This window comes from Belonocnema kinseyi, chromosome 4, assembly GCF_010883055.1.
Source record: "Belonocnema kinseyi isolate 2016_QV_RU_SX_M_011 chromosome 4, B_treatae_v1, whole genome shotgun sequence".
NCBI classification, from domain to species: domain Eukaryota; kingdom Metazoa; phylum Arthropoda; class Insecta; order Hymenoptera; family Cynipidae; genus Belonocnema; species Belonocnema kinseyi.
In genome coordinates, this window is record NC_046660.1 from 130,611,394 (window position 1) to 130,635,149 (window position 23,756).

Consider the following 23,756-nt stretch of genomic DNA (forward strand, 5'->3'; position numbering starts at 1 on the left):
TTTACTTACCACTTTCTTTAACGCAATTCGTGGCATGTACAAAGTAATTTGGGCTCAAATACACCTAGATATGATCGAGTTTTTTGAATTTTTTTACAGCAAAAGCATGACTAGCGTACACCACAACTTGACGATGTTCACATAACTTGTCTGACGGCAAGGTCGGCAACATTGTCTGATGAAGTGTGAAGTTTGACATCTGCTCATGTTCAATGCGCAGGAAGAAATATCATTTGAAATAAGATAAATACATAAATTATTAAAATAAAATATTAATTCGATTTAACTGAATCGAATTTGTTCAATACAAAATATTATTGACATATTGTCGATATGTATTCAGTGAGGACTACGACAAAATAACATGAGTGATGGCTGAATGAACCTCATTTTGCACGCACGCACAAACCCATCACTTAATCGCGGAACGTGCTTGCCATTTGCGTGCAATACGGGTCGAATCGTACGAGTCGCATGCATGCTTGAAGCGTGCATCGCACGATTGTTATCTGGGAGAAGGATACACTTTTGGACTGGTCCACAAACTGTTCTAGAACTATTCACGGAACTGAGAATTTTAAATTAACATGTAAGATATAAAAAAATCGTCAATTATTTCACGCAGACATTTTTTGTCTTTGAAAATCCATAGTGGCATTGCTCGCAGTGTTTTCTCTACTATTTTACAAGTATACAGGGCAGCCGTAGCCTTGTATTCGTTCGCTTCACGTTCTTTAAATCGACATGAGATAATTGAGGATTTCTGAAAAACAACCAAGAAACTTAATACTTAATTTATGTGTAATATTATTAACAATATTCTTTTAGAAGAAAATGTTCTATTAGGAAAATTAACCTCGTCTTCAGTTTAGGTTATGAAATTTCTAATCGAAAAACACAAATACACTTCACCTTAATTACAAAGTGAGTATTTTTTGAATATTGCCTATAAGAGGAATGTTGAAAGCTTACTACAAACCGATTAAAAACAGGTCAAGCCCTGTTGTTACATATCAAGACGATAAACAAAGCCGAGATTAGTTAGAATACGATGGCAAAGGTATTATTGTCCATAGTTTGATCAAGCAAAAGGTTAAGACGGTGCCTTCTTAAAAAGAAAGTTTACAATCCAAACGATCCATCAGGCCTTAATATGGCTACATAACGTGAAAGATTCTACTTCACGATTGTTACTATAGAGTTTACGTTTGGAGGAATATCGTTACACTGTCGAACCCGTAAAAGGAAAGGAAAACAAAGTCTGTCTAGACTATTTACAGTTTATCAGGAAGAAGATTCTCTACCAAACACACCAGAAAAAGTTGAGCTGGACGTAGAAGAAAAAGAGAAATTAACAGGACAAGAAACAGCGGGTACGTTCAGAAAGGAAAATATGTGAAAACAACCGTCAACAAGTTCTTCTAGTCGTCGCATGGGTGCAGATCTACTCATCTCAGATGACGAAGGATTAACGGACAGAAGAGAAAATGTTCACAGAGCATTTAAAAAATGGATTAATAATTATTATAATAGGACACCCAGTTGAGAAAATGTGAAAACTAACACAGGTGCAAAATTCTGGCTAAAAATATCCAAAAAACCCAAATGATTTCAGGAAGCATCTCTGTCTAAGTTACCTTAATTTAATGAGACTGAGTGGCTGAAATTGTTATATAAGATAATTAAATATGCAATGAACTCTAATCTAACTATTTCACGCTATCATCTTCTTAGGCAAATGATCACCACTTAAGAATAATTAAAAGTAAGGGACAAGCTGAACTTCTTGAACCACAAATTGGAAGATCAGCAGTTTCACGCGTGCTAGCTGCCACGTGCAGAACATACTAAAGAGGAAGAGGGAGAAATCATAAGAGAATCTCACGGGTTATTAGGAAAATATGGAACAAGGAATTATCTATTTAATAAACGATATCCCGTATGAAAATTACAAAATACGGTAAGAATTAAAAGGCATTGTGAAGCAATCATCCCAGAAATACTTGTCAAGGTTAACGACAAAATGGCCGTGGATTATCCATGAATCATTTATGAATGATAGCCACTATCACGGTATGAATACATCATCAGCATAGAAGACAAGCTCAAAAAATATTTGATCTTAATACCTCTTAAGAATACAGAATCCTCGAGAGAATTCCCTCGACGATTGAGAATGTATTAAAAACGAACATCGAGGTTCATAACGCGGAATGGAATCGAAACCTGAAAATAATCTGCATGGCATACAACACTATGAAGCATTGCAGCACAGGATACTCACCTTTTCTATTGACCTTTGGAAGAGAGGCCTATTTGTCCTCAATGCCAAGCACAATAGCCAACGTCAAATATGAGGAACTACTCGATCTATGGAAGCGTATACATAAACACTATCTTGAAAAGGCTAATGAAAAAATAGAGACACAGGAACTAAAGTACAAACAACTGCAAGACTCGAGAATTGCCATACCACAGGGAATACATGAACCCGGAGATCTTATGAAACTTATTAACGATTATCAAGCTACTAAACTCTCTCCTTCACGCAAAATCAGAAGCAGTAATTGTAAAGAGACAATAAGAAAACAAGTACACTGTACTTTTTAACGACAATCGATTTAGGATACACGCCAATTAACTTATGCCATATTGCCAATAATTCCAATCTAAGAATACCTACTAATGGAACTGGGACACACAAGATATGTATCGAGTGACATAACATCTTTAGATAATTTTAAACACTCGTCTTGTCCTCGCTTTCGGAATTTTTCTTCAATTATTTTGTAACTTTTTGAATGATTAATTTAAATATTTTTGACGTTTGACAATTTACATTGAAACTTGGGAGATTTAGTATTAACCCACTTTGGGCTTCGAAATTAATGGGGCGCCATCTCTGCGTCGATGGAAGTCAAAGGTGCATCATTTAGTTGTAAAATTTTGTATGTAGATTTTTAGAACTATTTATCATTGTGGATTCCTTCTCAGCAAAAAAGTTCCTTTTTCTTTCAGCTCCCTTGAAAAAAATCTGTTTTTTAGAAACTCAAGTTTTTTTCTGTGTGAAACTCATACTTTAGGGCAGAACTCGCCAAAAATTGCATTAAAAATGGTAATAAAAATAAAAAACATTTGTTTTATTTATTCCTGTGCTCACATAAGCCTAAAAATTTTATTTTTTCTCTAGTTAACAAATTAAAAAAAAAATGTGTATTGTGGGATTTTTGTGCTATCGAATTCGGTGACAATTTTTGAATAATTCTTAATAAAACGGAAGAAAATTCAAAATGTGGATACACGGCTAAACGGAGTAGTAGACATTTTTTCAATACTTTTTAAGTTTCTGATGCTCACTCTAAATATTTTTTAAATTATTTTTTTTATTTGTTGTTCCACTCGGTGACACTCGGTGATTATTGTAACATTTTGTATAGGTTTTATGTTCATCCCATTTAGACTGTCAAAGATCGTTCAAGTTTAAGACAAAATTAATAAGTGGAACAACTGTTTATGAAATATTCTTAATAACGATATTTTACAAATAGATACTCAAAGGCCAAGTGCTCACCTTTAAATAAAAAATCATGAAATTTTCAGTTTTTAATTTTTATCCTACTTGCTTTGAATGCACTAAAAATATGCTTGCTTGACACAAGAAGCTTTTTTATTAGTAGAGATGGTATTCGCTGTACAAAAAGTACTTTGATTGTGAAACTCACTGGAATAAGTCGCCGTTAGTACGCCTACGTAGTTTAAATCTCCTCCCCCCTAACAAACCTGCATGAATTTGCTTATTACAAAGTTTTAATAGCTTTGGATATGAAGTACCAGTCCACGTCAGCTGGAGTCGCCATACTTTCCCTTAACACAAACAAGTCTGTTGTCAATGATGAGATGCATACACCAACCAAATATTTGTTTACTTCTCATCAATCACCACAGACTTGTATGTGCTAAAGGAAAAAGGTGGAACCTCCAGCGGACGTGTACTGGTACTTCATACCATAAGCGATCAAAACATTGTTACGAGCAAATGCATGGACCTTTAGAGGACCTGATTCATATTAGTAGCAATAGTAATCGGAAGCGCAACAACCGAAGTAGTCAAATTTATCACTAATATATTTTTGAGCAAATAAATGTAACGAAGGTTGTCATTTTTTTCCTTGGTGGCCTATGCAGAACTAAAACCTGAACAGTGCTGCCAATATTCGCGCCGAAACGTCGCGTTATGTTTACGATCTTCGCCATACTTAGTAGTACAAAGGTTTACTTCGAACAACTTCAAGGTAAGTAAATGAGTTATTCAGGTAATGATGAATTGTCAAATCGTTTCGCAATAATTTTATTTCGTGTATTTGTATGTGAATTTACTTGCATCATGGATAGACCGTGATTGGGATATACTTTGTTTGAATTTTTAAAGTTCAACATATTACTTGAATTAAGTACTTTTTGCCTACGTTTGAGTTTTCTAATTTAATAGAACACTAGGGATTTTAATTTAACTGCATCAGAAGTTGTTGCGGCAACAAGTAAAGTGACAAGCACACCTACTACCGTTCGTAGAAATAAATGTAAAAAAAGTAAAAGTAGTGAGCGGCATATATTATTAACTAAAGAAGTTAGTTCTACTAAAGTCGTAACCTAAAGTCGGAGCCTCTCGCTTGTGTTGAGTGGAACTCGCCAAAAAAATATATAAATTGTTTAGTGAGAAGAATCTGTAAGATTATGATTATCCGAATTCAACCATATCATCACTTATGTTTAAAAGATGTTTTTAATAGTTAGCGGGCAAAAAATCACAAAAATAAGAAGTTTTTGGTCTCCTTTTTCAAACGCGGACTTTCACCTTTTTCCAGAACGAGTTTGACGTTGGTAAAATTCTGAACAAATTTCTAGGTATTCTATTAACATTCTCTAATGCAATATATTTTGTCAAGTTCTGTAATATATAATAATTTACTTTTACGTGGATGTATATACAGGTTATTCCTATATTATTATTTATAAGATAGTTTTGTGATACGACTGAAATTCAATAATCACATTTGTCACTAAATAGCTTTTACGCAAGAAATATCATTTTGAATATTTCTGAACTTAGTCAATCTTGGTACGTAGAAGGGCAGAAAAATTGGTGGAAAATAGTATCCTTCCGATCACAATAGTAACTCCAGAAGCTCCGCTCAGCAAACGAGAGTCAAGCAAGCAGAAGCATCTTAGCGTCTTAGGGTTGAAATCTTTATTTGTGATTAACACAAAGCATTTCTAAATAAAAAATCATAAAAAGTAGATTGTGAAATATATAAAAATTTCAAATTATATCTGGGAATTTTTTCAAATTATTCCTAACGGCGACATCGTTCTGGAAACTGGTAAAAGTCGACGCTTGCAAAAGAAGGCTGAAAACCGATGCTTTAGGGATGTTACCCCTCTAACTATTAGGAACTTTTTTTAGACAAAATTTAAAAAGCAGTTGAATTCCGAAGGGTTCAAGTATTTAGGTTATTTTTATTTTTAGCAATTGACAGATTTGTTTGAATGACTGGCAATCAAAAAGAAGTGTGGGTTTCCGACTTTTATTTATTCGGACCTTTATTACTTGTTCGAGCGAACTATTTTTTTAATGCGAGGGTAGTTTATGAAATGTGAGAGGCAAAGGGACTCAAGGTAATCAAGCACATAGAAGAAAAATTAAATTTCGTCGTTTACAGCACCACCTATCGCGAAACATGAAAAATGTTTTAGGCAAATCATACGCATTTTTATCCAATGAATTCGAATATGCAATAAAAAATAGGGTTTCCCATTTAATACTTTCAACTTGCCGCCACCCCCACCCACAGAGGACGGTGTGAGGGAACCGATGTTAACATCACTCTATGTACTCCTCAGAGTGATTAAATTTTAATTCATAACATTTTTTCACAGAGAGCCTGTTTTTCGAGATATTTGAAAGTTTTAAGGTAAAAAAATCACCTTGTGTGCATATATATATATATATATATAACCACCTATCTCACGGTTGTGAGACGTGGTTGTGGCTGAAATTTTACCGCGATTTCGCTGGAAGCGGGTGCAATTTTTCAGATTAGCACTTTCTGCGCCAGTCTATGATCTGTTATAAATAACTGCTCACGATTACTCGTTGCTAAATGGACCATATCGAAGCCTGTAAACTTCTAAATAAAGATTACCTATTGTTCTTTAAACATAAAAATTTTCACGTTTTGATTATTCCTACTTTCCTATTGTATTTTTTGTTGTAATACATGGTTTTATATTACGTTAAATTCACATCATACGCACGAAGTTCATAACATCCACCAATATCAATTTTTTAGCGTGTAATAAATGAGGAATTACGTTTAGAAATCGATGTAAATTAAGATTTTTTGAGTTTTAAGCTTTTTTATTGCTTTCAATTAGAAGTGTTTTTTAAAATATTCTTTAATTTATAGGATTGTAAAGAATACTAAAACAGAAGTTTTTTTCAAATCTTCAAATCATTTTTTTTTAAATAAATAATTTTGTTGTTCTTTTTGTTGAATTTCTTCATAAAATTTTTGGTCTCTTCTTTCAATCGAGTATGTTGACCCTCGCTCTTCTTATATACATTTTCGTACCATTAGCGTTGGTTCTTTAGATAAAGAACATCCAACGCAAAAATATGATACAGATAAGACTTTCCATAAATATTTTTTAAATATTTGAAAAACAAGGTGCAAGGTTCTTTTATCCCCAAGAACAAATTTAGTATGTAAGTGATAAGAAGTTAGAATTTTACAAAAGTGAAATTGATGTATTTTTATAAAACAAAGCTTTTCCTTTATTGAAACAAAATGATTTCAAAACAGGACAATATTATTCTATGTGACTTAATTCTAAGAGTAAAGGCAAGTGTGTTATTGCGTGTGCCGTGAACCTTTTGAAAACTTGTTTCGTTGGTCGTTGCACCGCGATAAGTGCTCTCAGTTGCTGCACGATGCGATGGTTTTGTTTTTGTGGAACGTTTTACTTGAATGCGAACGTCCACTTTGGCCGTGATTCCGTTTAGTTGCAGCATGCTGCGTTAACTACGCAACATCCACTCTTGCTTAACTGTAAAGATCAGCGCCTACAAGAAGCAATGACAACATTGGTTTAAAGTGTCTGGTCAGTAGAAGTTCGTCACTCCGACCTTGTATTGTTGGTTAATACAGGACAATTTTACTGGCCCCACCAGCTATGCTAACTTAACTTTTTTCGGCAAAATATTTAGTGCAGAATTTGTTCAAATTTGTACAACCAAAATTAGAATTTGTGCATCACCGAAAGTAAATAATTTTGCACAGAAACAGTAGAGGGGCCAGCGAAACGTTTGACTGGCCCTGACATTATCCAAAATGAACTTTCTATGGGCGAATTATTTTCGTCTTAATTTGTTCAAATTTGTGCAACAAACTTCAACCCCTAGAAACTACCCGCTGTGTGACAAATATTAAGAAGGAAAAGAACCAAATGTTTTGTTGGCCCTGACATTACTCAAAAACAACTTTATATGGGAGCATTATTTTCATCTTAATTTGTTCAAATTTGTGCAACCAACTTCAACCCCAAAAAACCACCCGCTATGCGGTCAACACCATGGCGGGTCCAGCAAAACGTACCGCTGTTTTTGACATCCGAAATCAACTTTATATTATGGAATTATTTTCGAATTAATTTGTTCAAATTTGTGCAACAAACCTTAATCCCTTAAAATTATCCTCTGTGCAGCAAACACCATAGCGGGGCCAGCGAAACGTACCGCTGTTCCCGCAATTATCAAAAATCAACTTTATATGGATGCGCTACTTTCGTCTTAATTTGTTTAAATTTGTGCAACAAACTTTAAACTTAAAAAACCACCCCCTGTGCGGCAAACGTTATGGCGGGACCAGCGGAACGTTTCGCTAGCCCCGACATTATCCAAAATTAACTTTATATGGGCGCATTATTTTCGTCCTAATTTGTTTAAATTTGTGCAACCAACATCAATTCCTTAAAAATACCGACTGTGCGGAAAACGCCATGTCTGTGCTAACAAAACGTTTCGTACGCCCCAAAATTATTCGAAATCAACTTAATATGGATCCTCTATTTTCGTCTTAATTTGTTTAAATTTGTACAAAAAACTTCAGGCCCTAAAAACACTCCCTGTTAGGCAACACCTTGGTGGGGCCAAAGAAACGTTTTGCCGGCCCCGGCATTATCCAAAATTAACTTTATATGGGTGCATTATTTTCTTTTTAATTTGTGCAAAAACCTTCAAACCCTAAAAACCACCCTTTGCGCGCCAAACACCATGGCGAGTCCATCAAAACGTGCCGCTGGTCGCGACATTGTTCAAGCTGTTTTCCGCACAGTGATTAATTTCTAGAGGTTGAAGTTGGTTACAAAAATTTAAACGAATTAAGACGAAAATAATTCACCCATAGAACGTTGATCTTCGACAATGTCGGGACCAGTGGTAGGTTTCGCTGGTCGCGCCACGGTGTTTGCCCTTCAAGAGTTTGTTTCTTAAGGGTTAAGGTTTGCTTTACAAATTTGAATGACTTAGGACGAAAATAATTCACCCATAGAATTTTTATCTTGGACAATGTCGGGACAAGTACTACGTTTCGCTGGTCCCACCATGATTGCACAAATTTAAAGAAATTGTGACGAATATAATGCACCTATATAAAGTTTATTTTAGATAATGCCGCGGCCAGCGAAACGTTTTGCTGGCCCGCCATTGTTTTTTTTGAGAAATCAGGTACTTCCGGTGATGCACAAATTCTAATTTTGGTTTCACAAATTTCAAGAAATTCTGCACTACATATTTGGTCATAAAAAGTCAAATTTGCTTGTGTGGTGGTGCCAGCCAAATGGTTCTGATTGATACCGCTTCGCATTGGGCTAGTCAATTATGAAAAATAAACTGGTAAAAATGTATTTTTTTAATTTTTGGCTCTTTCTATTGATTTAAAAAATTGCGGACCCAAAAGTTTTACTTTTCAGTCAAATATTGTTTAATTTTGTTTGAAAGAGAAATTTGAATTTCGAAATCATAAGACAATTCCAGAAGTCCAAAATTTGAAGTAAAGAATCCAAATTTGGGGTTAGTCAAACTTTTAAAATTGTTTAATACTTTTCAGCGGAATCGTAATAAGCTTCGTCAAAAAAATTACAGCCATGAACCATTTTGTAGTAATACTAGACTTTCTATATTTGAAACAGTCCAGGATGCTGACAAATATATTTTGTTTAAAAAAAATCTTAGTTCTGCAGTTTCATATGAAAGATTTTCATATTTGTTGGGAAAAAGAAGTTCATCTAAAGACATTTTCTGTTGATTTAAAGTTTTCGTAAAAGTATTGTCATTCGCATCCTAGGGCCGCTACACCTGATGGAAAGTTCGAAGGAGTAAAATTATTTAAGATCGTGAATGCATTTTTTCGCATACAAGGGCTAAGGTGAAATGATGCGTAAGGGACTACGATGGAAGCCCTTCCATTCTTTAGCGAGGCAGAATTCGTGCATGTAGTTAAATTTTTAGTAAAACAAGAAGGCATCTCACGCAGATGAAATACAGGCAGAAGGACTGAAGGTGGTGAAACAAGTTAATCAAGATGTATTTTTCTACAAACGTTCCCTGACGTCATGTTTTCTTTCACCATGGTAAAGGTGAAATACATTTTGTCCCTATAGATGGAAAAACAACACTTTGTGCTTATGAACAAGGAAAAGAGAGATCTGGATTCGCCGTCACATTTCAGGCCTCTACATTATGGACACAACTAGGTAATTCCTGCAGAAGCTGCATTAACCAGGCCTAAAGTCCCATAAAAGACGCAAAAGAGCTATGGGATAAAACTACAGATTTTAAAAGGGATGATAGACAGTTGATGCTATATGACACAATAATGACTAAAGAAAAAAGCGGATCACAGCAGTACCTTGCACAGTGGTCCATTCTATGACCGCACCTATGAAACGCTTTATTCATAATGCATTTTGCGCATAGAAATTCCAGGCGGCACATTCTTAATAGAATACACGAATGATACCCTACCAGTCATGGAGGCTTGTTTTTGAAAACGTCTTAACCGAAACTGAAAGAGCTCATAAGAAGAGTAATTCTATGGATGGAAAACCCTGACCTAATCCTAGCAGCCTGCAAAATGGAAATCCTAATCATGATAACCAAGATCATGGCTATATTAGGACCGATGTAGGTTGGAACACAGTCGATAACGATATAAGACGCAGCTTGGTTCCTTGGTACTAAACTCGAAGAAACATCAATTAATAATGCTCTCCGATGTAAATACAAACGTGTTATCCAACAGATTTGATCCCTTGAGTTGTCGGAGAGGAGCAAAGAATATGCAACGAACATGTTTTCCGTCCTGGCAGTACTCTATTCATTTGAAGCTGTTTCTTGGGCGAAAGACGAGCTCAGATCCCTGGATATCGGATTATGAAACGTTATGCGGATGAACAAAATCATGCACCCTACGTATTCTACTCTATAACTTCACATAACATGTCGGCAAGGTGTTCGCGTTTCTGTACAAAGCGCCAAAGATTTTCCATCTCGTCTGTCATTTAACTGCAATATTCCGTCGCCACATTTTAAGCCAAAAAATTTCTGATAATAGTGGCATACATCCAAATGCACAATGCGGCCATAAAACTGCTTTATTACCATCTATCTCATACTTACGACATCAGGCCTGAGACCACTCCCCCAAACGCTCTTATTTAAATAGAGTTGATTGTCGCAAAGAGAAGAACTAGAAACGAACCATTTTCGTGATCGAATTTTCGTCGCCAGCCGACAAGAACATCACAGCCAAGAAAAATGAAAAGAAAGGCGAGGTATGAAGGCCTTATAGGAGAGAGCTTTCACTGGTAAATAGCCTGAAAAGTGACCCTGCAGAAGGCTGTGGTCTTTGAGTTGTTCTGAAACTTTTGCCATGTCGTTAAATTGAGTTATTCGCAAACTGTAACCGCGTATTGCACGTTCGCGAGACGTGCTTCAAGCTGAAATTTCCCGGTTAAATCCCACAGTTATCCTTATTTCAGGCTTTAAATTATATTGTACACACACACACACACACAAACATATATATATATAGGGTTTCGAGTACGATTCCTTTTGAATCAAACCGAACGGCCTATGAAAAAGCTACCGAACGCGCCCTCGGGTTACGGATAGAGGGCCCATGTACCAGGAGTTTCTGTTGAATATGGTTTTAATAATTAATAAGGAGTCGCGGAGGATTTTCCAGGAATCGTCCCGTAGGAATAACCCCCAAGGGAAGGCGTAACAACCGTGCCAAAATCTGAATGACAACTAGGCGACGCCAACAGTTCCGATAATTCCAGCATAATCCTTGTTAAAGGAGGTTTTATAGCGCGTAGGTATACTCTCTGGTGCCAGAAACATCTACACCTTCAGCGCGTTTCGCATCAGTCATTGCGAAATCAACGTGCCTACCTATTGCAAACGGAATTTGTGCGCCGAGAGCTTCCTCAACCACTACATTAACAAGCTAAAGATGAAGATGAGGAAGCGAAATTGAGATCAACCGCGGAGAGCAGGCACCTTCTGAGAAATGACAATGATATTAGGACAATGAGAAACATTGACATGCATGTTCCTCCTAAGCCGCAAGATCTGGCTGAAATAGATGCCTCCCTTGTTCAGAATATCTTAAAGGAGTCTGACCTCTGGACGATTAATAGTTAAGTTTATGGTACTGCGAGAGCTTTAGCTGATTAAAATCAGAGGCTAAAGCGACGATGGATAAAAACATGAAAAAACGCATGCATCAACTCAACAGGAAGATTGAACGGACAGTACAGAATGCGTACCGTGTTTAGCGTGTGATTGACTACATAACATTTGGTAGACCGTTCATGGAGAGTGTTCGAACGTTCACCCAGAAACTGAGGACCTTTAATCTCCCACTGAACAAATCAGAGCTGCTGAGAATCAAGCAACATATTGTAAACAAAATACATGTAATTCACTTCAAGGAGTTTTGCGACAACCTTATAACATATAAGGAGGTATGTCCATCAATCAATGCTGAAGAGGTGAGAAAAGCACTGAGGAGTTCGATGAACTTTTCCGCTGCAGGATCAGATGGTATCAGGAGCTTATAGTGGAACAAGTTTACTTCTATACACCAATATTTGGCCGGCATATTCACCGCATATTTAAAGTCAGAAACGCTCATTCCAATGTGGCTGGTGTTAGGGTGCTCTATAATCCTATCGAAAAAGGTAATTTGTCCAACCACGAGATTTACATACCAGCAACTTGTTTGAACAGACTGTATACGATTTTTACAGCGGTCCTAAACAACAGGATTGTTCGAAGAATTGAACCTATGTGAAAAGAGATGTATGAGCAACCTGGCTTGAAAAAAGGTGTAGCATAATGCCGAGAGAATCTGCTAATTGATAGGTGCGTCTGCGAAGACGCAGCAAACCATTAACGCACCCTGTCAAAGGCCTGCATTGACTACCTTGAAGGTTTCAATTTAACCTCTTATAGACTTATCATCTGTTTGTTGATAAGCTTGAAGGTTTATCCACATATAGTCAAATGCATAGAGACATTGATGCCCCTTCAGAAAACTAGATTTACTATGTCATCTGGGAAATATGAAGTACCAGCGAACAACGTTACCTTCCATATAAGTGTCTTCCAGGGCAACACCATGGGTATGAATTTCGAAACTGGCACGTGATCATAACATAACATCTATTCACATATAATATATTTATTCACCATAATATTGATTCCCGAAATTCAAATCCGTCTATGGGATTACACAGTATAACTTAGGTCGATTTAACAAGTTAGGTTAAGTGTATGTACAATGTTTCTGTGTACGTAGAGTACACAGAAAACGTATTATATGTCAAGGAGTCAAGAGTAGTTAAAGAAGAAAGGTTAAAGAGTCACTGTAGGGTCCCACTGGGAGAAATTGCCATGTATGAAAATGACGACCCTGGTATGAATAGTCACATGGTGTCATAAAATCACGACGAGAGACTGCGAAACCCGCGCGTGTCTTGCGGACACGAAGTGACCCAGGGATGACAGCTTACTGCATTAATCTTATATGTGCCTTGGGATATTTTTGGTCCTCAGTTCTTGAGCAAACTTTCGAACCCCTTTGATGAAGGGTTTGCCAGAAGTTATCTAGTAAAACACATATTAAACAAGGGACGCATTCTGTCTTGCGATTCAATCTTCATCTTGAGTTGGTGCAAGCGTGTTTCGGTTTTTTGATTTATTTTAGATTTTATCCTTTAATTTGAATCAGAAAATCTTTCGCACCAACATTAAGGGGCAGTCTGGTTGTTTTGAAGTTATTTTAAAACATTTCGATTTTCAAGTATAATTAATATTAGAAGGATAATTTTTCACGTGTAAGAGTAGAAATCTTTATTCAATAGAAAACGTTTTAATTAAAAAAATTGTATTCACATATCTAAATTAGTGTCCGTAAAAATGTCCCCTTTTTCATGCCGAAGTATCAATCTCCAAAAAGGCTTTTCTGAAATAAAAGAATGAAATGAATTCTTAATCGCTATACTTTTGCCTCTGGCAGGTAGCGGAATTGAACATTTGCATGCAAAAATAGCGAGCTTTTGAATTATTTTGCGTTTTTTTTAGATCAACTTATATAAGCTTCAGAATTTCTTGAGTACATAAGAACCTAAAATCGTGGAATAACACAGTTTCGACGATCTCGCGAGTTATTCTTTCTCGAGAATTCATCTGAAAGCGTCTGGAGGTTTGGAACTTCAGCCATACCCGACAATAGTCGCACCTGCTCTTTGTAAAGGAAGAGCTCTACAATTCATAATTATCAGGTTTAAACAGCCTTCGTCAGTCTCCAGCGTTGCCTTGATGCTTGCGATGGACGCTTGCAGTAAGGAAAAATGTAAAGCGCTGCATAAGAATATTTACCGGACGAATGTCGCCACTGCGTAAGTGCTAACAGCACACCGCATCAAACGAGGGTTCATCCAAAGTCGATCAGTGACGAGTGGTTTATTTACTGATCAGTTATAGAAAACGATCCTGGAAATCAAGAGATCCATTTTCCATTTTCAACGAAACCAAATATAACCGAGTCTTTTCAGCGCCACCAGACTGAGTTTACGAGAAATGTTTTTTAGAAAAAAGTTATTTTCCTGGCACCTTAATAGAACCTTATCATATATAATCTACCTACTATTCCAGAACCTCTCATTTTGTAAGCGCTAAAAATTCTACTCCCCAAAGATAATTTAATTTAATCAATTTTCCTAGCGAGGAGTTCACTTACACTTCTTATGGTCGTGAAGTATATCCGTAGGTGCAATTTACGGTAGTTTTACTCGGAGTCAGTTTCAAGACCCTTTCAAGTTATCTACTCTAAAAGGGTAAAATGGCATGATGAATGAAGAAGTTAAGAATTCTTCATGCCAAGAGATCTTGTTTGGTTCACAGAAGGCTCTAAAGATTCACTAGGTTATGGGCTAGCATCTATGTGAGAAAGCCCAGGGCTGAGATAACGAAAGCACTGAATAAATTCTCTGCAGTTTTCCAGGCCGAGTAATAGTAATTAAAGCTCGCCTGAAGGAAAATTGTAAGCAGTCTTATAAAAGGCAAAATATTCACATTTTTCACCTGGGTTCCCAGTTATTCAGATATTGAAGGTAATAAGAAAGCAAATGCACTGCAAATAGCTCTCGAAGGAGAAAACAAGATATTGGAGAGGGCTCAAAAAGTTTTGTACTCTAAGCATTTCACATCTTGTTCACCTACTAAAAGGAATAATGAACTCTAAAACTTGCACAGAAGGTAGTTTAATGTCGTAGAAGAGACGTTAACTGGACACTGCCAACTGAGAAAACACTTGAAAAGCAGGAGGATTGGAGACTAACTTCGTTGTAGAAAGTGCGATTTTCTTGAGAAGACAGCTCATCATATACTTTGTGAATGTAATGCACCAGCATGCCTCAGAAACGAATACATAGGGGATCACTTTCTCGAACTAGAAGACTTACATTACAATTCTTGCAAATCAGTGTATTCTTTTATGGAAAAGACTCATCTGCCAGCAGATGGTTACATTCTAAGGCCGAGTTAAAAGGTTTTGCCAATGTGCTATGGGCAGTTATTTACCAGCCCCACTGTGTATTAATATTAATAATAATAATAGCTTTGAATAATAGTAAATCTGCGAAAGCATCCAGAGGTGACTGTTGTTATCTCCAACGCTCGCGGCCACTCTCATTTGTATATCCACAAAATTATAGCTGGAGGTTTAAGCATTGTATTAAATTGAATCATAACATCCTAATCTCAACACTTCCTTGACTTAGTCCGCGGCTATGATGTATAACCGGGTTCACCGACAACAGTTACCACTGGATGTTTTTCTTGAAGCTACTATTTATACATATGTTAAAAATTTGTCATAAGGACAATAGCAGGATTTCAACGGGAGCGGGTGCTAATCTGAAAAAATGCACCCGTTCCCAGCGAAATCGTGGTAAAATTTCAGCCACAACCACGTCTCACGACCGTGAAATAGGTGGTTACAGTCTGTAACGGAATCAATAGGACGATCCGGCAAAAGTTTCCTGCACCCTGAGAACACGGAGTGATCCAAGAACTACCGCCTTCTGCATTTCTCCCGCAAGTGTTTTAGCACATTGTTGACACGCAGGGATGCTTTTCAGTCTATTAACCAGTGAAAGCTTGGCACCTCCAAGAGCGGCGATGATAAGGACGATTAGTTTAACAGAATATTCGGGGTACAATCGTTTCATCTCCCTCATAAGGTTTCTATTACTTCTCTTTATTTTCATCCTTCTTGACTATGATGTTTTTGTCAAGTCGTGCCGAAAATTCGATAACGAACATGGTCCGCTTCTCGAAGTCAAGAAGAACCATGTCTGGCCTCGAGTGAGCAACAGAAACAATTGTTGAGAATATAAAGTTCCAGTATATGCGGCACTTAACATTCTCGACAATTGACTCGATTTCCCTAAGAGCGTTTGGAGGATAGATATTAAGGTTAATGCCGTAGGAGTGACAGAGATGGTAATAAAGTACTGTTGGTGCCGCATTCTGCCTTTGGATGTAGGTCTTTCCCGCATGAGTTGGACACCTAGATAGTATGTGAGCTCAATGCTCGGGGTGTGCATGATACGTCCTGCAGCTATCATCGGCAATGTCTTGGCTCAAAATGTAGCGACGGTATGTTAAGGTGGAAATGACACCGTCTTGGCATGCCAAAATGAGACCCTCCGTACCAGACTTCAATCCGGGCGATTTAAGGAAAGCAAACGTTAGCTCACACGACATTGACTGATCATCCACATTTCTGTGGAAGATACCGTGCATCCTCTTATCGAGGAGCTGTTCACGAAAGTTTTTTTCTTGTACTTTCCTAATCCGGGCTTTCAGGAGTGAGTACTCGAGATAGATAAGATTTGGTGCATTTTGATCACCCCTAATACTGAAGCTAAGTCTAAGTGCTTCAGGAGCCCTCTCCGCTGCTTTGTACAGAAACGCTCCTTGGCCCACTTCTTCGTGATTCCTAACCACTTTAAGAAGAGGGTCTCTTTCATTTGCGACTCATGCGCTGTACCCAGAATAATCCTGTTGTGATGACATACAAGACTCAATATTCCGCGACTTCCTTGACGGCGTTCGATGTACAGTCGCGGAACAGAAGACTTAAGACGCATGCTTTTGTTCATGTGCATAAACTTTCTTATCCCGATATTAAAGGATCTGAGCTCGATCTTCGTCCATGGAACTACTCCAAATGAATAGAGTACTAACGGGACGGCAAGCATGTTCGTTGCAGATACTTTGTTCCTCGCTGACAGTTCGGAAGACCAAATTTGCCGGATGAGACGTTTGTTTCTGCTTCGGAGAGTATCCTTTATTGATTTAACATCCTGAATGCGGCTCTGTGGCAAGCCCAGGTATGTATAAGTCTCTCCGGCTCAAAGGTGTCGTATAGCGCTTCTATCAACGAGCACAGGATCTTCAGGGGTCCCATTAAGTTTTCCTCGCTTCAAATAAACCTTGGCGCATTTCTCTAACCCAAATTCTATTCCAATTTCCTTATTATATCCTCCGACAATCCCTAGAGCTAGATGTAGTTGCTCTTTGTTTTTAGCATAGATCTTAAGATCGTCCATGTAAAATACATGAGTGACCTTGTACTTTCGATCTGCAGGTTTGCCGCACAAGTACCCGTTGGAATGGCCAAGTGCTAGAGATAGTGGCAATAATGTAAGGCAAAAGAGGAGTGGGCTCATGGTGTCACCCTTAAAGACACCTCTCTGAAAGGTGACCTTGTTAGTGGTCACACGATTTTTTCCAGAGAAGATAGTAAATCTGGTTTTCCAAAGCGGCATCAATCTCTCTATGTACCTAACGATTTGCGGACAGACCTTTAGGCTTTCCAAATGACAGATGATAAGTCTTCGGGAGGTCGAATCGAAAGCTGACGGATTGAAGGAAACTTCTTCCACCAGAATGTTTTGACACAATCTGGTCCCGGAGCGGAATAGTTCTTCATCCCTCTTAATACTTTTTTCACCTCCTCAGTAGTGATGGGTGGGTATTTTTGATCAGGTGTTATGAGGGTATCACACAGCTCCTTGAAGCGTTTTATATTTTCTGAGTCTTCGTCCAGTCTATGCTGCACTTCATAGACTTTTCTTGAAAATACTTCGACCTCCTCTGGTTTGGACGGATGGTCGACAGTAACTGGAGGGTCTTGGAAGAGTCGAGATGGGTCAGAGAGAAACTGTTGATTTTCTCTGGCCCACCGCTCCCTCCGCTCTAGATTTCTCTTAGCATCAGATAGTGTCCGTATTCTTTCAACAATATGCTGCCTGATGGTCAGCAGCTTTGACTTTGTCTTATGATCAGCCGTTGGTTTTGTCTTACGGTTTGCATCGGCCAAAGCTCTCGCTACATTATACACACAATAATTGATAATCCAGAGGTCAGATTCCAAGTCATAGTTTACTTGTAACGTTTAAGGTCAGGTAGAGGTTATTTGAAATTAACAAAGTTTTTCAAGAGGACAGTGTAATTCCTGAAGTAAATTTCAACAAAAATTCATTCGTGAGCTCTGTATTGATCTTGGTTATAGCATTTGTTGAAAACCCACACCTTAATTTACGTCGATTTAGTATATGAGCGTGACGTTGCTCCTCAGATAGTGCGAAATACTTTAAACAGCATTAATTTTCATCCTAATAAAGTTCATCTGATACAAGAGCTCAATCAAGACGACCCTGATCGTAGGGTTGAATTTTGTGAAATTATGATGGACAGCATTCATAGAGATCCTCTTTTCTTGTACAATACAGTATTTTCAGATGAATCTACTTTTACTTTAAAAGGTGAGGTTAACAGGCAAATTTGTAGATATTAGTCCGATTCAAATCCTGATTGGATGCTGGAGAGTCGCAAACAATGTCCACAAAAGATTAATGTTTGGACCGGTACCTTGAATGAATGATAGCAGCGGCTCATTACGGTAGCCAGGTTCGAGGACATTTGGATACTCAGTTCCCTCAAAGGTGGATTGGAAGAAGAGGTGAAATCGAGTTGCCTGCTAAATCTCCTGATCTGACGCCTCTCGACTATATTCTTTGGGTTTATTTAAAAAGCAAAGTATACTCAACGCAACCGCAAAGCTTAGACGAATTGCAGAATCGGATTCTGTAACAGGTAACTTTGATTGACAGGGAGATGGTTAGTAATGCTGTAACTCATTTTTACAATCACATAGCTTTTTGTCATGAAGCTCAAGGTTTTGAGTTCGAACATCTTTGCTGAAGCGTGAGACGCAAGGGGACTCACGCTAATCAATCACCCCGAAACGTGAGAAGCAAGGGGATTCACGCTAATCAAGCACCCCAAAGGGAACAGAATTTACTTCGTCCACGTCGTTGTTCCTGGGTAATGCTATACGTAAACGTAAACTGCTTGAAAAAACCTTAAAGTTTATCACCAAGATCAATACAGAGCTCACCAATGAAATTCCCGTTGACATTTACTTCAGGAATTGCACTGACCTCTTGCGAAACTTTGTTAATTTGAAACAACCTCTAACTGACCTTGAACGTTACAATTGACCAATGACTTGTGTACGTACCTAAACATAGAATTTTCCGCTCTATCGATTGCAGATGTAAAAAAGGGGGTTTCCATTTTTAAAAAAATGTTGACCTTCAAAAATCCATGAAGGTCAACTTCAAGGTCAAAATGAAGGTCATGATTGAATTCCTCGTTGAAATTTACTTTATGAATGACCTTCACTTTTTTGAAAAATATTTTACATTAGGAAATATCCAACCGTCCCGGGACTTTTTACATACTTTTTTTATATACGGTGTTTATCAGGTCCATTTTTGAGGTAAATTGGTGTTTATTAGGTCTTCTCGGGTTTATTGTGTTCGACGCGATAAATTTCATATGTTAAACGGTGTTTACCGGGCGATTTAAGGTGATTTAAGGTATAAGAAAGCTAATTTACAATGGAAAATATATCTTTGGTATTATTGTATAAAATATTGATTTTTTATATCTGCAAAAAATCTTTACATATTAAAATTAGCACTTTACATAGAGTTTTCAAGTAATTACAGAAATATTTGTTAAGTTGAATTTATTATGTATAAGTCACAATTAAAGAAAAATGTAATTTTAATACTTACGTCCCTTTAAACTACGCTTTACCTAAGATGAGTGATGGATATAAAGGTGTTTATTGGGTCGACAAGTATATACATATGAAAGACCCAATAACCACCTATCCATGTATAAAAAACATTTTTGGTTTAAAAAGTACGTACAAATTCTTTACATGACAAAATAAAAGTGTTCGAACTTGAATGGCGAATCAAGTTCGACCAGTCCCCACGGTGGGGCGCTCTGGCCAATCACAGGCACCGTAGAAAGTATACCTAAGAACATCATGACCTGATACCTCAGTTTCAGGTCAGCCCTGAAGATGTGAACTGCAATGTTCACGAAACGTCGGCAAACAATTCATAGTTTTTTACACGAGTGAAACCCGAAATATCTCTTTTTATCAAAATGAATTATCGTGAAAGCATAAAATCTAATAATAATTATTATATTAGAAATTACATTGAAATTATTGAAATTTTGTAATAAATGGTGGTAGATGGAGGGTAAAGGTGTTCTAACTATTTTACAGAAAAATACTCTTTTCACTTAAAAGTTTAAGAAGTGGGACAAATTTTTTGATTTCCTAACTGACAATTCTTTATTTGTTTAAAATTCGTTTTTCTAGTTAAAAAATTCATAATTTTAGCATCTCTTGGCACCATCTGCATTCGTTGAAATATCAAATGTTACATGTTTTTATCGAAAACCCATGTTTGCAGGTTAAAAATTTAACTACTTTGTTGAAAATTTACAAACTGGTTCGAAAATTCAACTCTGGTTAAAAATTTAAATATTTTGTTGAAAATTTTTTCTCTTTCTTTTAAGATGCCCACCACTTTCGTTAAAGATTAATCTTTTTTGTTTGAAAATTTGGCCATTCAGTTTAAAATTTATATTTGTAGGTAGAAAATTTAACTATTTGGTTAAAAGTTAAACTATTCGGTTGTAAATGGAAATCTTTCATCAAAAAGCCAAATTTTTAACAAAACTGTTTACACTGAAAATGAAAAAGTTCAATTTTCAGTTTGAAAACATTAACGAATTTGCAACAAAATAGTTACTTTTTCATCATCACTTTTAAATAAGTAGCTAAATTTTCAACCAAAAACTAAAAAATATGACGATATTAAAACAACAACAGCTAAGTTGAATCAAAAAATGCATTTCAAGAAAATTTTTGACCAGAGATAAATTTTAAACTAAAATAATGAATCTTCCACCGAAAAAATTTATTTGTAAAAGGCCGTTCAACCTAAAAAAAAATTTTCAAAATGTTTAATAAAAAAGGTTATTTTTCAACGAAAGAATTAAATTTTCAACCAAAATGATGAATCTTCAACCCAAAAAAGATCCATTTTCACTCATTTAGTTTAACATGGAACCAAGTAGTCGAATGCAAACAAACAAGACAAATTTTAAACAAAATAATTCAGTCTTGAACAAAGGAGCGCAAAGCTCTAGAAAGAACAACCAAAAAAGAAAAATATCTACAAAATTTCAATTTTCAACTGAAAGGGATACATTTTCATTGTGTTCATGTTCAGTAAGAAAATCAAGTTTCTACCCAAAGAGATGAGCTTTTAACCAAGAAACAATTTTAGTCAAGACATAAAAAAGCACAACTAAATTGTTGAAAATTTTGAACAAAAAATTTTCAAAAACTGTTCCCTTATAGTTTGAAAATAAAGACATTGGTTCAAAATTCGTCTTTTTTTTGTAAAACATTAATCTTTTTGGTTAAAAATTAATCTTTTGAACAAAGATTTTTTTTGATGACGGAAGAGTAGTTCTCTAAAAATTTAATCGAAAAACAACGTAATTCCCTTCCTGATCGATTCAACGAATCGAATCGCAGAACCTGCCTGATGGTAAATCAGGCCATTTTTGGTTAAAAATGTATTGACATTTTTAATTGCAATCTGTTTTGTTAGAAAACTCAGCTATTTTTTCTAATTTCTCTTCTTTGAGTTGATTTTTTTTTAAACTAAAAACTGAACTATCAAATTTTTCGTTGAATATTAAGTTCATAATTGAAGCTTTATCTTTCTCGTTTCAAAACGAAGTTTTTTGATTGAAAATTCAACAATTTTCTTCAAATTTCTTTTTTTTATTAATTTCTATAATGGCAGAATCTACTTATATTACTTTTGGTTAAAAAATGATATTTTTTCGATTAAAATCATATATTTGTTTGAAACTTTCTAGATTTTGTAAAAGATTTCGTAATTTTTGGTAGAATAGTAATATTCGCAATAGAAATATTATTAATAATTCGCCATAGAAAAGTAATATTCCAAAAGTAATACGCAAAATGTGTTATTAGAAATAGGATGTTCGATTTTTCAAACCCATAAACTCATTGGCTGTTTCCTAAAATGTTTGTATACCTATTACTCAGTTAGTTTGTGTACGTTGTAATCGATGGGCTCTATGAAGCATAGCCTATCCTTTCGTTGCTATTAAGAATTTAGTGAACTTCATTTAGTTAAGTTTTCAGAAGCGATAATTTTATTTTTCGAAATTTTTTATTTTTCGAAACATTTCCTGCGAATTAAAAACTTCAGAATTTTCTATTACTGTTTATAATGTAATTTAGTCTTCAATAAAATTCATGCTAAGAAATTTGGAAAGATTCTTATTTCTTTTAACACGTCTAAGCGTTTACTAAATTTCATAAAATATGAAGCTAGGCTTACTCTTAAAAGTCACGAAAAGACAGCTTATTCTTCATCGAACCTATCGTTATAAAGCTCGAATTAGATACGTAAGGGTCTTTAGCAGGTCGCCCGTCGCTGGCAGATTTTGGTGAAGAAAAACACTATTTTCACTGAATGCGAATTGTTATCAGCTTCTTGGAATATCGCATGGCATTTCTTGACCTTGGGGAATTTCAATTCGTATTTACTAAACGTCAGCTGATTCATGATTTCTATGGACAGCGAGTAGCCGATTTGTTCCGCGCATTTGATAATATAAATATTTTTAAAATAATATGTTTAAGGTGGTTCGCAAAATGTACCACTCTAATTGGATGTTGATTTTTTAAAGCCATAAACTTATTCGTTGTCTTTTAAAATGTTCTTATATTTATTATTCAATTAGTTTATGTACTTTGTTATCCATAAGTTTTACGAAGCACAGGCTATCTTTTCGTTGATGAATTTGACTAACTCCATTTAGCTAAGTTTTCAGGAGGAATAAATATTCTATTATTTTTCGAAACATTTCCTACGAACTAAAAACTACAGTATTTTTTATTGCAGTTTGTAATTTAATTTAGTTTTTAATAACTTTCAAACTAAGGCATTTTGAAAGATTATTATTTTTATTAACACTTCTACGCGTTTACTAAATTTCATAAAATATGAAGCTAGGCTTATTCTTAATGGTAACGAAAAGATACCCTATTTCTTGTAGAACCTATCGTTATAAAATGCCAATTAGATATGTCAGGGTGTCTAGCAGGTCGCCCGTCGCTGGCATATTTTGATGAAAAAAACGCTATATTCACTTAATGCGAATCGTTATCAGCTTTTGGAATATCGCATGACATTTCTTGACCTTGGAGAATATCAATTCGTATTTTCCAAACGTCAGCTGATTCATGATTTCTATGGACAAGGATCAGCCGATTTGTCTCGACCATACCATAAGATTATTAATTTTAAAATTATGTATTCAAAGTCGCTCGCAAAATGTGTTATTAGAAATAGGATGTTCGATTTTTTAAACCCATAAACTCACTGGCTGTTTCCTAAAATGTTTTTATACCTATTACGCAGTTAGTTTATGTAGGTTGTTATCGATGGGTTCTACGAAGCATAGGCTATGTTTTCGTTGCCGTTAAGAATTTGGCTAACTTCATTTAGCTAAGTTTTTAAGAGGAATAAATAACCTATTATTTTTCGATACATTTCCTACGAATTAAAAGCTGCCGTATTCTGTATTACAGTTTTTAATGTAATTTAGTCTTCAATAAAATTCAAACTAAGAA

General features: G+C 36.0%; 1 protein-coding gene across 1 annotated transcript in view; it reads left to right on the plus strand.

Annotated features, from left to right (window-relative positions):
• LOC117171098 overlaps positions 1-23,756 on the plus strand; it is a 53,986-nt gene that overhangs the window by 3,280 nt on the left and 26,950 nt on the right. The window contains exon 3 of the mRNA XM_033358150.1: positions 2,145-2,563. Within this exon, the coding sequence (XP_033214041.1) occupies positions 2,145-2,563 (419 nt within the window). The remainder of the gene's footprint in view (positions 1-2,144; positions 2,564-23,756) is intronic.